Genomic DNA, 17,784 nt, shown 5'->3' with positions numbered 1-17,784 from the left:
TGACCAACCATGACCTAACTTCTGGTGTACTGTAGAGTTCTACTAGTGATCAACCATGACCTATTTTCTGGTGTACTGTAGAGGTCTACTAGTGACCAACCATGACTTAACTTCTGGTCCACCATAGAGGTCTACTGGTGGAGGACCATTTCTCCAAAATCAAGGGGAAGTGAAATGTTGGTTTTGTAGTTATAAGGGCCGAATGCAAAGTACCTCACCAAACTATAAACATTGGGCTCTATCTCTGTCCTACATCTTACAACTATGTAGTACCACAAAGGGACAAGGAGAACAAAGGCCGCAGAGACAACCAATAGATCCCAGATAGCATTATTTCTCCTACTATGTGTAACCAGAAAACACTGAGAAACCCATTAGCAGAATTATGGGATGTTTCCTCATTCTATATACCTTACTATAAGTCACTATATAGTAGCATTGAAGCACATGCCTTCAAGTTGCTTGTTGACATAGAGCAATTCCATGAACTTCCCGAAGATTTTCTTAGGCAAGGAAGACTCAGAGATGATTTTGCCCAATCTTTCCTCTTGAAATCGAGACTTGGTTAGGTTCACTGCTGGTCTATCATCCAAGTACTAACTAAGGCTCACTCGGATTTAGCTTCCAAGTTCAGACAAGATCTAATGCTTTTAGGACATTGAGACTCTACCAAAACAAACATCTCAGGGTTCCTTAGGATGTGACCGGATGAGACCTACAAGAGGACCAATGAAACCTAGATCCTCTTGCAGTGCAGATACACCTTTCGACAAATTATATTTTGTGTACATTGTGGGGAAAACTCAAGTGTTAACTCTCATCCTCGCTCAAAAAAATCTTCCTTTGGTGTCTTTGTCAAAGCCAAGATCTCCTTAGGCTCTGAAGAACCTCTAAATGTTCTCCCATTCTGCCCAAACAGACAATCTCATTGTTCGTTGTCATCGTTGAGTGCCTTCAAGTTGTTTCCGAGCTATGTTGACCCTACGGTGAACCTCTCACGTAGTTTTCTTGGCAAGATTTCTCCAGTAGGGATTGTCAATCGCATTACCCAAAGTAATCCCAATGGGCTTCCATTGCTGAACAGAAAATTCACACCCTTGTCTCCAGAGTCATAATCCAAAGTTCAAATCATGGTGGGTCTCCAGAAGACATGTGCAAATCTCACAGTAAGGAGTCTTATGACAAATTGCCCAATGACTTTTTTGTCCTCTTTTTCTCCCTCCTTCAGATTGTGTGACACGCTGGTTTAGCATGGATAAGCCATCTGGGATTGGTGACATCGAAATCCTTTTGAACGTCATGGATATGTATCCCGAGGAAGCTTGCTTTGATCCAACAGCAATGGAGATCCAAACTCTGGATGGGATCCCGGCCTCTGAAACTGGACAAGTGTTTGTTGTGTGAGTTTTCAATACTCTGGGGAAGATTTTACTATAGTCTGAGTTCAAATTTCCAGATTGTATACTCGCATTAGGGCTGTGTGAAAATCCGGACGTGGATCATAAGTCGTAAGAGTTTAATTAGATCCACACTTAAAAATTCCCTAAAAATCAGTGGATGTGAGAATCTTTCTGAAACTTGGGAGGAAGGATGCCCAGGTTATGTTGTGTTATTGTAGAAAAATTCAATGGAATAGATCTTTTTTAATGTTGTTCATAAATATTTCAAAAATATCCTAGAAATCAATGGATTAGTGAAACGTTCTGAAACTTGGTGGATTTAAAGTGGTAAATGTGTGCTACAATTGTAGCAATTTTCATTCCAATAGCCCCAAAACTGAGGGATGGAGGAGCCTCTTTAGTGTCCCCATTGGCATGAATGGGCAAATGATGTAACGAAAAATTAACAACTTTTTTGGAACTCCTTAATAGATATGACATGGACCCCTTATGACTTTTTCAAGGGAATATCTCGTAGATTTTTTAATGTTGTTCGAAAATATTTCAAAAATATCCCAAAAGTCAGTGGATTGGCGAAACGTTCTGAACCTTGGGGGATTTAAAGTGGTAAATGTGTATTACAATTGTAGCAAATTTCATTCCAATAGCCCTAAAACTGAGGGATGGAGGAGCCTCTTTAGTGTCCCCATTGGCACAAATGGGCAAATGACGTAATGAAAAATTAACGACTTTTACAGAACTCCTTAATAGATAGGACACATGACATTTCAAAGGGAATATCTTAGTTTTTTAAATGTTGTTCAAAGATATTTCAAAAATATCCCAAAAATCAGTGGATTGGCAAAACATTCTGAAACTTGGGGGATTTAAAGTAGTAAATGTGTGCTACAATTGTAGCAAGTTTCATTCCAATAGCCCTAAAACTGAGGGATGGAGGAGCCTCTTTAGAATCCCCGTTGGCATGAATGGGTGAATAACGTAATGAAAAATTAATGACTTTTTCAGAACTCCTTAATAAATATGACACAGACTCCTTATGACTTTTCAAGGGAATATCTCGTGGGTTTTTTTAATGTTTGAAAATATTTCAAAAATATCCTAAAAATCAGTGGATTAGCGAAACGTTCTGAAACTTGGAGGGATTTAAAGTGGTAAATGTGTACTACAATTGTAGCAATTATCATTCCAATAGCCCTAAAACTGAGGGATGGAAGAGCCTCTTTAGCAGGAGTTCTCAAACTAAGCCCGGGGGGCCACATACGACCCTCTAAGGTCATTTATCCAGCCCTCGCTCAGGGTCGACCTAAGTCTGAAATGTTTGAAAATATTTCAAAAATATCCTAAAAATCAGTGGATTAGTGAAATGTTCTGAAACTTGGGGGATTTAAAGTGGTAAATGTGTGCTACAATTGTAGCAATTTTTATTCCAATAGTCCTTAAACTGAGAGATATAGGAGCCTCTTTAGTATTCCCATTTGCACAAATGAGTGAATGACAAATGAAAAATTAACGACTTTTTCAGAACTTCTTAATAGATAGGACACAGACCCCTTATGGCCTTTTCAAGGGAATATCTCTTAGTTTTTTTTAATGTTGTTCGGAAATATTTCAAAAATATCCCAAAAATCAGTTGATTGGCAAAACGTTCTGAAACTTGGGGGATTTAAAGTGGTAAATGTGTGCTACAATTGTAGCAAGTTTTACGGAACTTTTACAGAACTCATTAATAGAAAGGACAAAGACCCCTTATGACTTTTTCAAGGGAATATCTCTTAGTTTTTTTAATGTTGTTCAAAAATATCCCAAAAATCAGTGGATTGGCGAAACGTTCTGAAACTTGGGGGATTTAAAGTGGTAAATGTGTGCTACAATTGTAGCAAGTTTTATTCCAATAGTCCTTAAACTGAGAGATATAGGAGACTTTTAATATTCCCATTTGCACAAATGAGTGAATGACGAAACGAAAAATGAACGACTTTTTCAGAACTTCTTAATAGATAGGACATGGACCTCTTATGGCTTTTTCGAAACACTTTAGTATAAAAATGGGGGTCGTACAAAATTTCAAGACAAACAAACTAGGTTTTGGAGTCTTGCATACCCCTATTGTATATCCTCTTATTATGACTCCTATGATAAAGATGCGTCGTACCTTGATTGCACAAATCATTGAGCGAAGTTGCACACGATGTGTGATATAAATATTCCAAAATAGGAACACAAGAGACTCTGTATGGAGTCAGACCACTGGTCCAGTTTTAAATCTACTCTCAATTTTAATCTGACCTTGAACGTATCTAGTAGGCTTGGGTAACCACAGAAAAATTTGGTTCTAAACTCGTTTTGTTTTTAGGGGGCCCTTGCGTTTTGTTTTTTTAAAATAATTCCAAAATTTTCCTTTAAAAAATTTCGAAATATACGAAATTTTGTATAATTACAAATCGATTCGTTAATAGCAGACGCGATTGCGAAATATGCTAAAAAAAAACCTCCAAATGGGACAGGGGGGACTTCTGAAGCTTCCCTCTCCCTCTGTTGTTGACTGTTGGTGTGATAAAACACACAACAACTATAAAACTTGCACCAGACATGCGAAAATAATTACGAAATAATTACAAAATAATTACGAAATAATTACGAAATAATTACGAAATACACTGAAAAAATTGTTTCGAATCTAATTTACTCCTCACACTATTCCTGCATGGCTCAATATTGGATCGTAAGTTAATTTAAATACGAATTAATAACGAATTACGAAATTAACGAACAAAACCGCCCAAGCCTAGTATCTAGTAGGGCTGGGCGGTTTCGTTCGTTAATTTCGTAATTCGTTATTAATTCGTTATTTTTTTTATAACGAAGCAATATTGAACCATTCAGGAGCAACTAAAAAACGAAACGAATTTTTCCAATTTGTTTCGTAATTGTTTCGTAATTGTTTCGTAATTGTTTTGAAATTGTTTCGTTATTATTTCGTTATTATTTCCGTATGTCTGGTGCAAGTTTTATAGTCGTTGTTTGTTTTATCAGTGATAAAAAATAAATTATCACACCAACAGTCAACAACAGAGGGAGAGGGAAGCTTCATAAGTTCCCCCTGTCCCATTTGGAGGGTTTTTTAGCGTATTGCGCGGTCGCGTCCACCATTAACGAATTGATTCGTTATTGTTTCGTTATTGTTTTGTAATTTTTTTACCATTTACGAAATTTTGTAAATATCGAACTATTTTTTTAAAAAAAATCGGAATTCTTTAAAATATCGAAACGCAAAAAAAACCAAAAAACAAATCGATTTTAGAAACAAATTTTTCCGTTGTTACCCAGGCCTACACAACAACTATAAAACTTGCACCAGACATGCGAAAATAATTACGAAATAATTACGAAATAATTACGAAATAATTACAAAATAATTACAAAATAAATTGAAAAAATTGTATTGAATCTAATTTACTCCTCACACTATTCCTGCATGGCTCAATATTGGATCGTAAACTAATTTAAATACGAATTAATAACGAATTACGAAATTGACAAACGGAACCGCCCAAATCTAGTATCTAGCATTGCATGCGGAAACTCCATTGCTGCATCCTTCATAATGAATGCTATTGCACTTATTGTCTGAACAGGAACAATGCCAGCTTCGGCGTTGTCTGTATCAACAGCATGCAGAAGAAAGGAGAGCAGTGCTTGGACTACCAGGTGCGATTCACCTGCCCTCCATATTTCTGCTCTGGTAAGACTCCATATCTGTGTTCTTTGATTCTTAGTGGCTAAACCTTTCCTCCATTTCTCTGTTGCTCTCTTCCATTCCAACCAACCTCTCTCCCTGAATGGGTGGACAACAAAAATAGGTCACAAACCAAATGGGAACAAAACCATTTTGAGACCTCTGTGTACAAGTTCATCACAAAGTTGAGCCGAAAGTTGAGATGTGACACTTAGGGTAGACTAAATTCAAGGATGACCAAGTCAGTAATGGTTTCCAAGGAGTTGACCTGCTATGAGACCCGTTTTCATAATATCCTAATCAATGTGTCGTGGACAGCTGTAAATTTCCATTTGTGGAATGAATTCCTCTGAGGCTTTCCTTTGAAGGTTCAAAGGGGTTCGCAACACAAAATTGAAAAAGAAAGTACATTTTATCATCACTCTAGATTATCAACCAAACTTGTCTAGGGTGGATCTTCATCATCAGCATAATAACATGAGCCATGTTGAATCAAATCAAACCATGGGATCTCTTCAAACTCTGTGGTTCTATGGTTCTATGATTCTATGACACTGTGATTCTTTGATTCCATGATCCTGTGGCCTGAGATTCTTTGATTTGGTGTTTCTGAGATTCTGTGATTCTTTGATTCCGTGTTTCTTTGATTCCATGTTTCTGTGATTCTACGATACTATGATACTGTGATTCTGCGATTCCATATCCCTTTGACTCTATGTTTCTATGATACTGTGATTCCTTGATTCCATGACTCCTTAATTCTGTCTTTCTGCGATTCTATGATATTGTGATTCCATGATTCCATATCCCTTTGACTCTATGTTTCTGTGATACTGTGATTCCTTGATTCCATGACTCTTTATTTCCGTGTTTCTGTGATTCTATGATACTATGATTCTGTGATTCTTTGATTCCATGTTTCTGTGATTCTATGATACTGTGATTCTTTGATTCCATATCTCTTTGGCTCTGTGTTTCTTTGATACTGTGATTCCTTGATTCCATGACTCTTTATTTCTATCTTTCTGTGATTCTATGATACTACGATTCTATGATTCTTTGATTCCATGTTTCTGTGATTCTATGATACTGTGATTCCTTGATTCCATGACTCTTTAATTCTGTGTTTCTGTGATTCTATGATACTAGGATACTGTGATTCCGTGATTCCATGACTCTTTAATTCCGTCTTTCTGTGATTCTGTGATACTATGATACTGTGATTCCTTGATTCCATGTTTCTGTGATTCTATGATACTATGATACTGATTCCATATTCCTTTGACTCTGTGATACTGTGATTCCTTGATTCCATGACTCTTTAATTCCGTCTTTCTGTGATTCTATGATACTATGATTCTGTGATTCTTTGATTCCATGTTTCTGTGATTCTATGATACCGTGATTCTTTGATTCCATATCTCTTTGACTATATGTTTCTATGGTACTGTGATTCTTTGATTCCATGACTCTTTATTTCTGTGTTTCTGTGATTCTATGATACTATGATTCTGCGATTCTTTGATTCCATATTCCTGTGATCCTATGATATTGTGATTCCTTAATTACATGACTCTTTAATTCTGTGTTTCTGTGATTCTATCATACTATGAATACTGTGAGTCCATGATTTGATATCCCTTTGACTCTATATTTCTATGATACCGTGATTCCTTGATTCCATGACTCTTTAATTCCATCTTTCTGTGTTTCTATGATATTATGATACTGTGATTCTTTGATTCCATGTTTCTGTGATTCTATGATACTATGATTCTGTGATTCCATATCTTTTTGACTCTATGTTTCTATGGTACTGTGATTCTTTGATTCCATGACTCTTTATTTTTGTGTTTCTGTTATTCTATGATACTATGATTCTGCGATTCTTTGATTCCATATTCCTGTGATTCTATGATACTGTGATTCCTTGATTCCATGACTCTTTAATTCTGTGATTCTATGATACTATGAATACTGTGATCCCATGATTTCATATCCCTTTGACTTTATGTTTCTATGATACCGTGATTCCTTGATTCCATGACTCTTTATTTCCGTGTTTGTGTGATTCTATGATACTATGATTCTTTGATTCCATGTTTCTGTGATTCTATGATACTATGATACTGTGATTCTTTGATTCCATGTTTCTGTGATTCTATGAGACTGTGATTCCATGACTCTTTAATTCCGTCTTTCTGTGATTCTATGATACTATGATAGTGTGATTCCGTGATTCCATATCCCTTTGACTCTATGTTTCTATGATACTGTGATTCCTTGATTCCACGACTCTTTATTTCCATGTTTCTGTGATGCTATGATACTATGATTCTGTGATTCTTTGATTCCATGTTTCTGTGATTCTATGATACTATGATACTGATTCCATATCCCTTTATGTTTCTATGATATTGTGATTCCTTGATTCCATGACTCTTTATTTCCATGTTTCTGTGATTCTATGATACTATGATACTGTGATTCTTTGATTCCATGTTTCTGTGATTCTATGAGACTGTGATTCTATAATTCTATGATTCATATGAATCCATGTTTCTTTGAATCTGTGATTCCTGGATTATATGACTCCATGATTCTGATTCTGTGATTCCATAAATCTTTGACTCTATGATTTTAAAATTCTATGATTCTATGATTTGATAATTCTGTGAATTTAGTTGTGCTTTCTTTACCCAAAGAGGTCTTTTCTTAAGGTGGCTTACTTTCGCCTATCGGAAACTCTTCAAAAAGGCTACAATTGCATCCTCGTCTTAATAACATTACTTTTTCTCCATACAGGTGAACTCCATACCACACCTGAACCAGAATGTGGAGGACCTCCTGCTTTAACTCCCACCCCAGAACTAGTCCAAACTACCCCAGAGATCCCGGTGAAAGGTATGTTTGTATTCCACATAAATCTCTGTTTAGCGGCATATATATATATATATATATATATAAGGCCTGGGTAACAACAGAAAAATTTGTTTCTAAATTCGATTCGTTTTTTGGGGGGTTTTGCGTTTTGATGTTTAAAAGAATTCCGAAATTTTTCTTTTAAAAAGTTCGATATTTACAAAATTTCATAAATGTTAAAAAAATTACGAAACATTAACGAAACAAATACGAAACAATAACGAATTGATTCGTTAATGGCGGACGCGACCGCGCAATACGCTAAAAAACCTCCATATGGGACAGGGGGAACTTCTGAAGCTTCCCTCTCCCTCTGTTGTTGACTGTTGGTGTGATATTTATAATTTTTTTTCACTGATTAAACAAACAACAGCTAGAAAACTTGCCCCAGACATGCGGAAATAATAACGAAACGATTTCGAAACGAATACGAAACGAATACGAAGCAATTATGAAACGAATTGAAAAATTTGTTTCGTTTTTTAGATGCTCCTGAATGGTTCGTTATCGCTTCGTAACAAAAAAAATAACGAATTTTTAACGAATTACGAAATTACGAAACGAAACCACCCAGCCCTAATATATATATATATATATATATATATATATATAAGGCTTGGGCGGTTTCGTTCATTAATTTCATAATTTGTTATTAATTCGTATTTAAATTAGCTTACGATCCGATATTGCGCAATCGCGTCCGCCATTAACGAATCTATTCGTAATTATACAAAATTTCGTATGTTTCGAAATTTTTAAAAGGAAAATTTCGGAATTATTATAAAAAACTAAACGCAAGGGCCCCCTAAAAACAAAACGAGTTTAGAACCAAATTTTTCCGTGGTTACCCAAGCCTACTATTTACTGTCCTTAATAATAGAACATTTTAGAGTTTGTACTCAGCCATTGAAACCTTGAATAAGTCATACATGACTAACCCCAAAATCGGGAATGACTTGAAGGAACTCAACAACAGCAGTGTTCTTGAGCAGCTTGAAGCATTGAACCAGATTTCGTCCAATCCACCCAACACTGATTCTTTTTCCACAGGTAATGAAGAACCAACCACTCCAGGACCAGCTGTAGTTACACGTCCTGCTCCAACCTGCAACCCGGAACCAGCGCAGACCACGGCACAAACTACTCCACAAGGTGTGCAACCATACCCAGAATCACCAGGCTAAATGGCCCCTCCTTGCAAATAGGTCTAGTATATGGGAGCGGTCTAGTATGTGGGTTAGGTCTAGTATGTGGGATAGGTCTAGTATATGAGATAGGTCTAGTATATGAGATAGGTCTAGTATATGAGATGGGTCTAGTATATGGGATTGGTCTAGTATATGAGATAGGTCTAGTATATGAGATAGGTCTAGTATATGAGATAGGTCTAGTATATGAGATAGGTCTAGTATATGAGATAGGTCTAGTATATGGGAGCGGTCTAGTACGTGGGTTAGGTCAAGTATGTGGGATAGGTCTAGTATATGAGATAGGTCTAGTATATGCAATAAGTTTAGTATATGGGAGCGGTCTAGTATGTGGGTTAGGTCAAGTATGTGGGATAGGTCTAGTACATGAGATAGGTCTAGTATATGGGATAGGTCTAGTATATGGGAGCGGTCTAGTATGTGGATTAGGTCAAGTATGTGGGATAGGTCTAGTATATGGGATAGGTCTAGTATATGGGAGCGGTCTAGTATGTGGGTTAGGTCAAGTATGTGGGATAGGTCTAGTATATGAGATGGGTCTAGTGTGCGGGATAGATGTATATGGGAGTGGTCTTTTATGTGGGAGTAGTCTAGTATGTGGGTCAGGTTTAGTATCGTTATATTGAATATTGACTTCATAAGAACTTCAACAGCCATACAACTATGGCACGTAGAGTAGGCTGAAGGTTAGGGGGCACAGGATCACCCTCTGAATGAAGAAAACCCATAAATAAAAAAGAGAGAACTACTCTCTTGAAATCTCTAAGGCTTCCAACGTAAGTCTAAGGTCAACTTCTACCATAAAATTCCACTGGAGGACATATTGAGAAGTGTTCTCGAGGTATATGCTAGACCTATCCAACATACTAGACCTATCCCATATACTAGACCTATCTCATATATTAGATCTAACTCGTATATTAGATGTATCTCATATACTAGACCTATCTCATATATTAGATGTATCTCATATACTAGACCTATCTCGTATATTAGATGTATCTCATATATTGGACCTATCCCATATACTAGAACCTATCCCATATACAAGACCTATCTCATATACTAGACCTATCTCATATACTAGACGTATCTCATATATTGGACCTATCCCATATGCTAGACCTATCCCACATACTAGACTGCTCCCATATGCTAGACCTAACCCACATACTGGACGTATCCCATAAACCTATCTCATCTATCTTATCTATTAGACCTATCCCATATACTAGGCCTATCTCATATACTAGAAGTATCTCATATACTGGACCTATCCCATATACTAGACTTATCCCATACACACACACACATGCTAGACCTATCTCACATACTAGACCGCTCCCATATACTAGACCTATCTCACATACTGGACCTATCCCATATACAAGACCTATCTCATATACTGGACCTATCCCATATACTAGACTTATCCCATACACACACACACACACATATATATATATATGCTAGATCTATCTCACATACTAGACTGCTCCCATATACTAGACCTATCTCACATACTGGACCTATCCCATATACTAGACCTATCCCATATACTAGACCTATCTCATATACTAGACCTGACCCACACACTAAACTGCTCCCACATACAAGACCACTCCCATATACGACATCTATCCCGCACATTAGACCCATCTCATATACTAGACCTATCTCATATACTAGACCTATCCCATATACTAGACCTATCCCACATACAAGACCACTCCAATATACTAGACCTATCCTGCATACTAGACTCCTCACATATTAGACCTATCTCATATACGAGACTATCTCAAATGCTAGACCTATTCCCAGGGGCGGCTCGTCCATTACGCGAAGTAAGCGGTCGCAGAACACTTTTTTTTGCCAGGGGTGCAGAGGTGCCTCTGTAAATGCCCCTCGACCGCCACTTGAGGAGCGCACCCTCAGCTCACAACAGCCCTAGCAGTCCGGGGGGAGCCTCGGCTTTCTTGCCTCGCTGCCGGGCGATCCTCTTCCCAAAGGGGCCGCGCCCTTGAGTCTTGCCTAGCCCCTCTCGTTCCTGCTCCACTCGGCCACCGGGTGCGCGAGCAGAGCTGGCACTCAATCGTTCTCTGTGTTCGATCCCTTCCCCATGACCGGCTCCCTTTCCCGATCCCCCGGCGCTCTACCCACCTCCTCTCCTCTCCCCAATCCGCGGGCGGGCCAAGGGGCGGAGCCACCACGCCTGGCCCGCTTCGGGTCCGGAGGCGTGTCTGAAGACCCCAGCGTGCACACCAAAAGTTGCCTCTTCTCCTGACTTTCTCTTCAGCCATTGGGACCAAGAGAGAGAGAGAGAGCCCCTCCAGCTGGAGGTATCTCCCACCTCCGCTCCCTCCTTTGTTTTTGCCCCTACCTTCAGGAAAGGTGGGCATCTCCACCTCTCTCTCTCTCTCTCTTTCGGTTTCTTCTACCCCGCCCTTCTCACCCCAAGGGGGACTTGGTCCCAATGTTGAGGAGAAAGTCAGGAGAAGAGGTGACTTTTGGTGCACATGCCAGGGTCTTCAGGCACACCTCTGGACCCAAAGCAGGCCGGGCAAGGGAGCAAGTGTGGCAAGTGTAGTTACTGGGATGTATAGTTCACCTACAATCAAAGAGCATTCTGAACTCCACCAATGATGGAATTGAACCAAATATGGCACACAGAACTCCCACGACGAACAGAAAATATATATCAATGATTGGTTGGTTGTGGCACACAGAACTCCCACGACAAACAGAAAATATATATCAATGATTGGTTGGTTGTGGCACACAGAACTCCCACGACGAACAGAAAATATATATCAATGATTGGTTGGGGGGGGGGGGGGTGCCAAAATACTGTTTGCTTACCGTTGAAAATTACCTACGGCTGCCTCTGCCTATTCCATATACTAGACCTATCCCATATACTATACTTATCCCATACACTACCTATCCCATATACTAGACCTCTGCCATTTACTATTATTTTCCTATATACTTAGACCTATCCCACATCCTAGACCTATCCCATGTACTATACTTATCCCACATGTTGTTTCTATACAGCAGTGAGATAAATAGTATAGAGTAGAGCTATCACTAGGTCCCCCAGATGACTCTGCAAGAGATTTCTCTAGGAATCTCTAGGTCCTCAACTGATGGACCTATGGATTCCCCAAGAAGTCACCCTAAGAGACCTAGAGATTCCTTGGGAGAACATCACAAGGCAATCTGTGAATAATATTTGCAAAAATTCAACCTGCAAATGCATTGGTGTTGATGGAGACGTCCCTAAGAGACAAGCGACCAACTCCACAGAGACCCTCAACCTTGGGTACATCATACAACCTTGGGTACATCATAGATCTTAGAAAACTATTTCTAGATTTAAGTCATTGACGTGCTGGCTGATACCCAAACAGGGGATGAGCTGGAGATGTCTCTGCCTTGGTCCTTTCACTATTGGCTGCTACTTCCCGGCGGATGTCAGGTGGTGCAATACCGGCTAAACAGTGTAATTTCTCCAGTGGTGTAGGGCGCAGACACCCGTGATAATGCGACATGTCTCATTAAGAGCCACATCCAGTGTTTTAGTGTGGTGAGATGTGTTCCACACTGGGCATGCATACTCAGCAGCAAGGGCAGATGTCTTCACTGTATCTGGTTGTGATCCCCAGGTTGTGCCAGTCAGCTTTCGTATGATATTGTTTCTAGCGCCACTTTTTGCTTGATGTTCAGGCAGTGCTTCTTGTAGGTCAGAGCACGGTCCAGAGTGACTCCCAGGTATTTGGGTGCGCTGCAATGCTCCAGTGGGATTCCTTCCCAGGTGATCCTCAGAGCTCGGGATGCATCTCTGTTCTTGTGATGAAAGGCACATATCTGTGTTTTAGATGGGTTGGGGGATTAGTTGGTTTTCCCTGTAATAGGCAGTAAGGGCAGCTAGAGCTTCGTAGAGCTTCTGTTCTACATCTCAAAGCTCCCTGCTTGAGCGGTGATGGCACGATCATCAGCATAGATGAAGCTCTCTGTCCCTTCTGGCAGTGGCTGGTCATTCGTGTAAATGTTGAACATGGATGGAGCAAGCACGCTCCCCTGAGGCAGGCCGTTCTTCTGTTCCGCCATCTGCTTCTCTGGCCCTGGAACTCAACAAAAAAAGCTCCTGTTTTGTAGCAGGTTCCTATGAGGCGGGTGAGGTGGTCGTCCTTTGTGATATTCTACATTTTTCTCAGGAGGAGGCGGTGGTTCATAGTATCATAGGCTACTGACAGGTCCTGTGATCTGCTGCCTTTCAAAGCCATCTTCTATGTCCTGAGTCAGGTTCAGCACTTGCGATGTGCAGCTTTTGCCTTTTCTGAAGCCAGCTTGCTGTGGGATCAGACGTGGGTCTATTTTTTTCGTAATTCTATGCAAAATAAGTCTTTCCAGGACTTTGTAGAGGTGGCACAACAGGGAGATTGGTCTGTAGCTTTTTGGGTCATTGCGGTCTTTGCCTGGCTTCAAGATGGCGATGACTCTTGCTTTCCTCCAGATTTTGGGGATCTGACAGGATGCAGTGCCGTTGTTCATCAGCTCCAGCAGCCAGCGCCTTGCTTTTGGACCAAAGTTCTGATTTGGAACAAATCAAGAATCCTGATGCAACTTATCTGTTCCTTCAGAGGAATAGGAAAGTCGAGAAAAGCTTCCTCTCCTAAAACATTTCATCGTTTCTCTCCCTGTCTGTTTCAAATAAGTTCCTGCCATTTGCAAGACTCGTTGGTTCAACCAGACAGTCCTGAGGGCAATGGGGACCATGAACTCTTAACTGAGCTCCGACAGGTGTACTCCCGAGACATTTGCCCCAAACCAATTGATATCGAAGCACAGGACCGTAAACGGCATCCCGGCTTCTGAGACGGGTCAAAAATTCGTTGTGTGAGTATTTGTGAAACATAACACTTGGGCTTCTGGGTTGGGACACTTCTGCAAGCTTGGGTGAGAGGGCGTTATAGTCTCAGAGGTCTCTAATGCATTGGGTCCATTCTCCGAACAGAAATGATCCCATTTACGGCTTTTCCTGCATGAACAATGACCAGGGGAAAACACAACGTTGCTTTGACTATCAGGTGCGGTTCATCTGCCCACCGTCGTTCTGCTCTGGTAAGTGTCAATTCCTGTGTAACATGCACAGATATCTATAACAATACAAAAATTGCAGATTGCAAATCGCAATTTCTATATTGCAGAAATTCTTCATTAAACGTAACGTGGGAACATTAACACGATCAATTGAGAGCACTGTCACTAATTCTGATTTTCAGGGGTCTGGTGCCATCCCAACCTATAGTAATTTGCATGGGGCATTGGAGTACATAAACTATATTGTCCGTGGAGCATGTAGTAAAACTCTGTAAGGTGATGTGGATGTTTAATGTGGTATGTGAGAATGTTTTGCATTTCAATCTTTTCTCAACAGGTGGTGAAGTTCAGACCACACCTGGACCTATAACTGTTCCATCTGAACTTACAACTCTTCTACCTGAACTTACAACTCTTCCATCTGAACCTACAACCATTCCAACCTGGACCTACAACTGCTCCACTTCTGACCCCAATCCCTACCTTGGAAGAAGTCCAGACCAGTACAAGCAATCTAGTGACAGGTACGTCTTGCGGTGGATCATTTGTCAAAATGGTCAACCATCTGTATTAATCTGATGTTGCTGAATGACTACTATAGAGAAGACTAGCTTTACCCGCCACGCGTTTGCTGTGGCCAGCCTTCTCTCCCTCTTTCTCTGCTTCTTTCACTCCTTCCTTCATTCTGTTTTCTTCTTTCCTTTCTTCCTTCTCTACCTGTTTTACTTCCTTCCTTAGCTGTTTGCTTTTCATCCTTCCTTCTCCTTATTTCTTTCCTTCCTTGCGTCTTTCTCTCCTTCTTTCTCTTTTTTCCTTTGCTGCGTCTTTCCTCCCTTCCCTCTTTTCTTTCCTTCTCTCCTCCTTCATTCTGTACCTCTTTCCTTCCTCCTCCCTTTTCCTTTTCCTTCCTCTTTGTCTCCTTTCTTCCCTCTCTTTCTCTTTCCTTCCTTCCTTCGCTCTGTAGTTCCATACTTCCTTTTCTTTCTTTCTTTCTTTCTTTCCTTCCCTCCCTTTCTCTTCTTCATTTGCTTTCTTTCCTCCCTTGCTTTTCTTCCGTCCTTTCTTCCTTCCTTTCCTTTGTTCCTATATCTTCCCTTCTGCTCCTTTCTTCTTCCTTCCTTCCTTTCTCCCTTCTTTCCCATGCTCCTACTCTCTTTCTTCTTTCTTTCCTCCCTTTCTTCCCTCATATACTTTCCCAACTTCTCATTCCTTCCTTTTTTTATACACCTTCCCTTCCCCTTCCCTCCTTTTAATTTCCTACCTTTCTTCTCTGATATACCTGCCTTCCTTCCTTCTTCCTTCCCTTCCTTCCTACACCTTCCTTCCCCTTCCCACTTTTTCTTCTTTGTTTCCTTCTTTTCTTCTTTCCTTCCTTCCTTCCCTCCTATTTACACCCCTTCCCCTCATTTCTGTCCTTCCTTCCTTCACCCGCTTCCTTCCCTTCTTCCCATTCTCATCATCCCCGATGGGCGGTGTCCTTCCTTCCTGGAGGGGGCGTGGTTTTCTCAGAGGGGGCCGTGGGTGGGGGGAGGAGGAGGAGGGGGAGGAGGGAAGGATGGCGTATGGGCGGGTAGGGGCAGGGCGGCAAAGGGAGGGGAGGGGGCGTGGTCCGGCCATGTGGTGCGCGCCTAAAAATAAAGAAACTGACATTAGAAATGCTTCATCATAGTTCCAACTCACTTCCGCATCCCTGAAATCAATCACATGAGTCAGAACCTTGCGGAAATGTGGCGGGAAGTCCCTTCGGAAGGTGAAAACATTCGATTTTTCCCGAAATATGCCACATCCGAGTGAACCTATCCAACCCTACTAGTACTGCTAACACAGAAGGTGGTTCTTACTCCGCCCGGACTGGTGCAGAGCTTTGGGCTTGAGTGCCACCAGTACGCTGACGACACTCAGCTCATTCTGAGGATGGAGGGCCGGCCGGACTCTGTACCCGAAATCATTCCATCAGTACCTTGAGGCCATTACTGGATGGTTGCGTGCCAACAGGTTGAGGGTGAACCCAGCAAAGACGGAGATCCTTTGGCTGGGCCATCCAGGTGGGAGGGAGATCCAGCTGCCTACCCCGGATGGCGAGACACTACGTCTGTCACCTTCTGTAAAGAGTCTTGGTGTCTTATTGGACCCGCTGCTCACAATGGAGGCCCAGGTCTCTGCTGTCAGCAGATCTGCGTTTTTCCATCTACGTCAGGCTAGGCGACTGGCTCCCTTCCTATCTAGGAACGACCAGGCTACGGTGATCTGGGCGATGGTCATCTCGAGGCTTGACTACTGTAACGCCCTCTACATTGGCCTTCCTTTGTCAGTGATCCGGAAACTGAAGCTGGTGCAAAATGCGGCAGCTCGTCTTCTCGAGGTGTCGTATCACCCCAATTCTACAACACCCCAATTCTACAACAGCTGCACTGGCTTCCGATTGAGTACCGGATTACTTTCAAGGTGCTGGTACTAACCTTTAAGACCTTATATGGTCTGGGGCCGGCATACCTGAGGGCCCGCTTATCCCCCTACCAACCCCAGAGATTACTTCGGTCCGAGGACCAAAATTTGCTTGAAGTCTCCAACATCCGGACTTATCATCTGTCCTCTACTAGGCAGAGAGCCTTCTCGATTGTGGCCCCTTATTATGGAATGCCTTGCCAGTTGAAACCCGAACTATCCGAGACCTACTTGCTTTTCGGAAAGCCTGTAAGACTTTCTTTTCCGACAAGCTTTTGATGGGTGAATAATAGGCTTGGGCAGTTTCGTTCGTTAATTTCGTAATTCTTTATTAATTCGTATTTAAATTAGCTTACGATCCAATATTGAGCCATGCAGGAATAGTGTGAGGAGTAAATTAGATTCGAAAGAATTTTTTCAATTTATTCGTAATTATTTCGTAATTATTTCGAAATTATTTTGTAATTATTTCGTAATTATTTCGTAATTATTTTGTAATTATTTTCGCATGTCTGGTGCAAGTTTTATAGTTGTTGTTTGTTTTATCACACCAACAGTCAACAACAGAGGGAGAGGGAAGCTTCAGAAGTTCCTCCTGTCCCATTTGGAGGGTTTTTTTAGCATATTGCGCAATTGCGTCCACCATTAACGAATCGATTCGAAATTAACAAAATTTCGTAAATAACGAAATTTGAAATCTCATACATTTCGGAAGTATTTAGAATTTGGAAACGCTAGCGCCCCCTGAAACGAATTGAGTTTAGAAACAAATTTTTCCGTGGTTACCCAGCCCTACTATATAGATCCTATAGACTTACACTCAGTGCCAATGGAAGGAAATGCTTCTCCTCCTAAAAGAGACCTGTCTTCTTCTTTCGGCAGAAGCTCCTGTTGTTTGCAAGACGCGCTGGTTCAACCAGGACAATCCTTCCGGCAGTGGGGACAGTGAACTCCTGGCTGATCA

General features: G+C 40.9%; 1 protein-coding gene across 1 annotated transcript in view; it reads left to right on the top strand.

Moving 5' to 3' along the window:
• Positions 1-14,150, top strand: part of LOC132764957 (proteoglycan 4-like) — a 32,356-nt gene extending 18,206 nt beyond the window's left edge. The window contains exons 6-10 of the mRNA XM_067472898.1: positions 1,229-1,400; positions 5,036-5,142; positions 7,942-8,040; positions 9,109-9,210; positions 14,026-14,150. Of these exons, the coding sequence (XP_067328999.1) occupies positions 1,229-1,400; positions 5,036-5,142; positions 7,942-8,040; positions 9,109-9,210; positions 14,026-14,150 (605 nt within the window). The remainder of the gene's footprint in view (positions 1-1,228; positions 1,401-5,035; positions 5,143-7,941; positions 8,041-9,108; positions 9,211-14,025) is intronic.
• Positions 14,151-17,784: the final 3,634 nt, after the last annotated feature.

Source organism: Anolis sagrei, chromosome 13, assembly GCF_037176765.1.
Source record: "Anolis sagrei isolate rAnoSag1 chromosome 13, rAnoSag1.mat, whole genome shotgun sequence".
In the NCBI taxonomy this organism is placed as follows: Eukaryota; Metazoa; Chordata; class Lepidosauria; order Squamata; family Dactyloidae; genus Anolis; species Anolis sagrei.
This window is presented reverse-complemented; position numbering and strand designations above follow the sequence as displayed.